At 41.7% G+C, this 4,806-nt stretch overlaps 1 protein-coding gene across 1 annotated transcript; it reads right to left on the minus strand.

Moving 5' to 3' along the window:
• Nucleotides 1-203: 203 nt before the first annotated feature.
• Nucleotides 204-3,579, minus strand: LOC5511801 (galanin receptor type 1). Its single transcript, XM_032381136.2, has one exon. The coding sequence runs from the start codon at nt 2,438-2,440 to the stop codon at nt 1,445-1,447; it is 996 nt and encodes a 331-aa protein (XP_032237027.1). The 5' UTR covers nt 2,441-3,579; the 3' UTR covers nt 204-1,444.
• Nucleotides 3,580-4,806: the final 1,227 nt, after the last annotated feature.

The following is a 4,806-nucleotide window of genomic DNA, read 5'->3' on the forward strand; positions in this document are numbered from 1 at the left end:
TATCAAATACACCTTTTTCTTTAGTAGTTTTTTCATCCCTTTGTATCCCGAAAGAAGAGCCCCTAAAAACTCTTTTTGAAATACACCGAAATCTATGGATTGCGCCATGTTTAAACATGGCTTGGTGACTGGCTTTTGGAAAAAAAATACCCGTACTCCCGCGTACTACTTCACGTGCTTGACCTATGAGACGAGACACGCAATTGGCTTATAACTGACCAATCAACTCAGCTGATACATTCTCTATTCCTATTACGGTCTTGCATCTCCTTCACAATGTTTCCGTTTCGCAAAAAAAGTACTCACAAACTCACACGTTGTGCTTTTCAAAACATTGTGTTCATTATAACGAAGTTTTCAGGCAATTACAACTCAGAGTCTCCGAAAATATTACTTAACATGGAGATTTAGCGTTTAGCCTGGAGACCTGGAGATTTGCTGCAAAACCTGGAGACTCAGGTCTGAGATAGACGTGCAAAATCTGTTGTCATGCTGGGAAATATTGATGGTGACCGTTTAATAGAGATAAAATAAAAAAAAATCTGCCGATTGGGACCCTCCTTTGGTGACCGCGTCCGCTTAATACAGGTGACCGCTCCATAGAGGTCACATTTACAGTAGAAATGAGGGGGAAAATTCGGGACTGATAAATCACCGTTGAATAGAGGTTGACCGCGAGGGCCACCTAATAGAGGTTCGACTGCATTTAAAGTCCATATGACCTTTCAGGGTTGAAAGATTTGGTCAATTCTTTACATTTTCATCTTCCAAATGGTATGTGGTTCGTGTATGGACTCTATAAAACGCGCTATTTTGGTCAACGTTCGGAAAAAGTCTAGTCATTTGTGACGTAGATCGAGATGTCAAAAACATTACATGAATAAATAATAAACATATGCGCGCGCTAAACCGGTTCCCGTCTTTATTTCTTCTTAGTTATTGCTTGAAGATCGTTGTGTGGGTAAAAGTTTTACCGTCATCTTTATATCTCAACCTGGTAGTCAAATGATTATTTATGAGACACACGCTAGGATGGTCACCTTATACAGTGCGACACACGCTAGGATGGTCACCTTATACAGTGCGACACACGCTAGGATGGTCACCTTATACAGTGCGACACACGCTAGGATGGTCACCTTATACAGTGCGACACACGCTAGACTAGTACCTCGCTCTCACTATGAACAGAACTTGGCAAGCCAATCAGGGCAACGTGTTGCTTTGTTCAGGTCAGAAACAGACGAGACAAATGATTTACAAAGGTTTACCCATTATTCACCGTCTCTTATGTGATACACACGACACTAGCAGATCTTTAAGCAGATCATATTCGTTGTTTGAAGCAGTTCCTTAAACTCAATTGTCTGGTCGCCATCGCTGTTGCCAGTGCTATCCTTTCTGTCGTCGCCGTTGTTAAAGGTCGCAGAGAACAATAGACATTTTAAAGCGTCACTCCGTGTATATGCTCGTGGGAGCGATGGTGAGACTTTGAATGGTGCAACGCCTTGAGCTCAGCATTACAGCAGAACACGAATTTGAAATACCTCGTGTACTCCCGTCGAAAATACTTTGTCAATGTTCCGTAAACGATCGGGTTCATGCAGCTATGTACGTAAACAAGCAAGTCAAAGAAACGAAGAATTATCATAGCGACATTGTTTTCCGACTTCCCGCCGAAGTCTGCCAGCATCCATGCTATGTGCCCTGGTAACATGCAAATGGCGAAAAGTACAACTATTGTTGCCAAAGTCTTCACGATTTGCACATTTTCTTTGCGCCGCTTTTCGCGCCCTTTGCGGTCTTGTGTCGCCCAGGAAGTAGCCATGTATCGCTCCGGTTTCCAGAGGTCCACTCCGATCCATACGTATGCAATAGCAATTGCGACAAGTGGTAACACGTATTGGAGTATTACAAGCGAGGCGGTATACGCACGACGAGATTCTAGATTTGTCCAGTTTTCCTCACAACCCGCGCCTTTTGGATTCTCCTCTGCAACTATGATCAGCGGTAACAACAAAAAGGCGGCAAGAGTCCACGCAAGTGCAATGCTGCGCACAACCGTCGTCTGCTGGATATCCGGACGAAACGCGTTCAAAATCACGTGACACCGGCAGACCGCCATGATGGTGAGGGTGAAGATGCTGACATTATTCGCGATCGTCATCATCGGCCAGACAGTCTTACACACGAAGGCTGTGAATCGAGACTCCTCGTAGAATAACACGGTAATAGGCACAGAAAATATCAACAAAGTGAGATCCGCCACGGCCAAGTTGATGATAAAAAAATCGTTGACGACTCGCCGCGACTTGCGAGCGAGTATGACGAGTACTAACGAGTTACCCGTAACCCCGACTATCAGCGCTATGATATACAGTATCAGCTTGACGAGCTTTTCCGTATCGGTGACAGAAGCATAGTTCGTAGGGTTCGCCATGAAGTCATTTGAGACAACGCGCTTCCACACCCCTCAAAATGCTCTCTATTCACGGAGTGTGATTTATGGTCAATTTCGCGTGCTAAGGTTCTAGCTCTGCTTGAGATTCAATGTATTTATCGGGAGATCTGTCTTTACCTTTAGGCGATTACAGGCTTGCCCACAACTAACTACTCCAGGTGCTATTCTTCACGCTTAGTAAATATCTATTGTAATAAAGCGGCGTTTTTTTAGTTCACTCGTCTTGTTCGAATTTAGGTCGAGCCTGCATATAGGAAGAATAGCAAAGTGTGTTTTTCGTCTTTGATTTTCCCTTAAGCGTTATGGATTGACTTTTCCTGTTAATTAATTCTTTTCCAAAAGGTGTTGTTTTTATTCCATGGTAATTAGGAGACAGTTCTCAAGATGGGAAACGCGGAATTCTCCTTATTATTTGGTGATCTTATTCATCAATTGGATACTTAGTTGTATATTTTCCATTTGTGTACCACCGCTTATTGTTGCCCGTATCTCCCACCAAGCTTCGTCTTAGAATTCCGTATATAAATGTACCGCCATGTGTCTTTATTCCAAAATGAATATCTCATGCAATCCCAGCTATTTTCTTCAATATGGAAGTCTTGTGATGACGTCAATTTAATGGTCCGAATGTTTTCGATTCTCTTCTTTGACTGCGTGACGCTCTTTCACTTGCTTGTGGATAGCAGAAATATGTGTCTGTAGGTTAAAGGTGAGTGGGATTCCAATCCTTGTTTACCTTTAGAGTTCATCTAACTAAAGATTGATGCATCTCCTATTCTTTTGCAATGTGTAGAACTTCCATTCAACTTATTTGCGCACGGCAGATTTTGTTGAGTATGGAGTTCTTTCCAAAAGGTAACCCCCTCATTCAGTGTTGTATTAAATTTGACGTTTTAGCAGGTCATATTGCCCCGGCGATTGGAACTGCCCACGTCCGCGTCCCACTCTATGCTAGCGTCGATGTACATGGGCTGCGAAGTTCTAGTAGTGTTTTAAGGTCTCTTTTCCCTTGACGTACAACACAAACCCTGTTAAGCAAACCCCAAGACATTATGCTCAAAAGGAGTGCGTATTTAATAATACATGGAGTAGCCTTTTAACGGGTTGCTTAGCGATGGTAATAAGTGGAACTCGAGCAATCAGAGGACTGCACCATGCTGGGGAAAACTTGAATTAAATTCGGAATATAGAAAAGAAACGAATAACCCACATACAATCAATTTGCTATGCCTGGTTGTTACATTTTGAACCTAAATATTGTGCTTGCGATCACACGGATCCTTGAGTCAGATAGCGTGTTTTACAGTGGAGCGTTCGCATATTTAGAGCGATAGGAAAAGCTTGGAAGCTCCGGAGCACAAGAAAGAATTAGACTTAATGGTATCATGCTGTGGTTGATTACCTAAAAAGTCTACGACTTGTCGCGGTCAATCAATTCATACAAAAGTCAGGTTTATTTTATCTTTAGCAATTACAAGTCGCCCAAACAAACTTATAGTAGTCAAGTTCGGAAAAATAATGTCTGTTTTTCATCATTTCGTTTTAACTCTAAATCGGTAAAATGTTGTACCATCTAACTGGCACTAAAAGAAACAAAATAACAGTTGTTGCATATATTTAAATATAACAAGACACTATCTGATCGAACACTTCTAAAACTCAAGTTGTCATCTTGATCAAACATCGCGTCATTTGCGCAAAAAGGCGGCCCGAGAGCGACCTCCTTTTTGAGCTAAGTGAACTGAAACACCAATTAGACCTCCCCATAGACCAAACAAACGCTTCATACGTGATAAACGAGAGAGATTTCTGAATTAGCCGTCGAAAGGATGATAACGCGAACTCGCATGGTTTGGCCGCCACTACGCTTTCGTGTGACGTCATCAGCTAAGGCCAAGTCGAAAAGCTTCCCAAGATGACTCCCCCTTAGTGACTGCTCCTTGTCGCTTTAGGAAATTTGCCCTACCATCGCCGTAGGTTGAGATCTTTTGAGATCTCATTTTAATATAAAATGTAAACAGCCTAATTGAAACAAGATTTGGCTGCATTTAATTAAAATTCACTGAATAAATATTCGGGTGCTGGTACTCAATGTTATGACAACTGTATCAAAGCATAGCTGCATCAGATGTAGCTTTTGCGAGCCCGCGGAAAGATTCATGCGGCAATCCACATCAGCAAGGGGATTCAACTACGCCTGGCATTTTTGGATTGGAGAACTATTATACGTTTTCAGCCCTCTTGAAAATTAAAAGTATAATTTAAATAAGTTAATAAATAAATATAAGTTTTATTTAAATTGTAATAAGTCTTAAAGCAAACTCTCGATATTGATCAAAATTTAT

This window comes from Nematostella vectensis, chromosome 5 (assembly GCF_932526225.1).
Source record: "Nematostella vectensis chromosome 5, jaNemVect1.1, whole genome shotgun sequence".
Lineage (NCBI taxonomy): Eukaryota > Metazoa > Cnidaria > Anthozoa > Actiniaria > Edwardsiidae > Nematostella > Nematostella vectensis.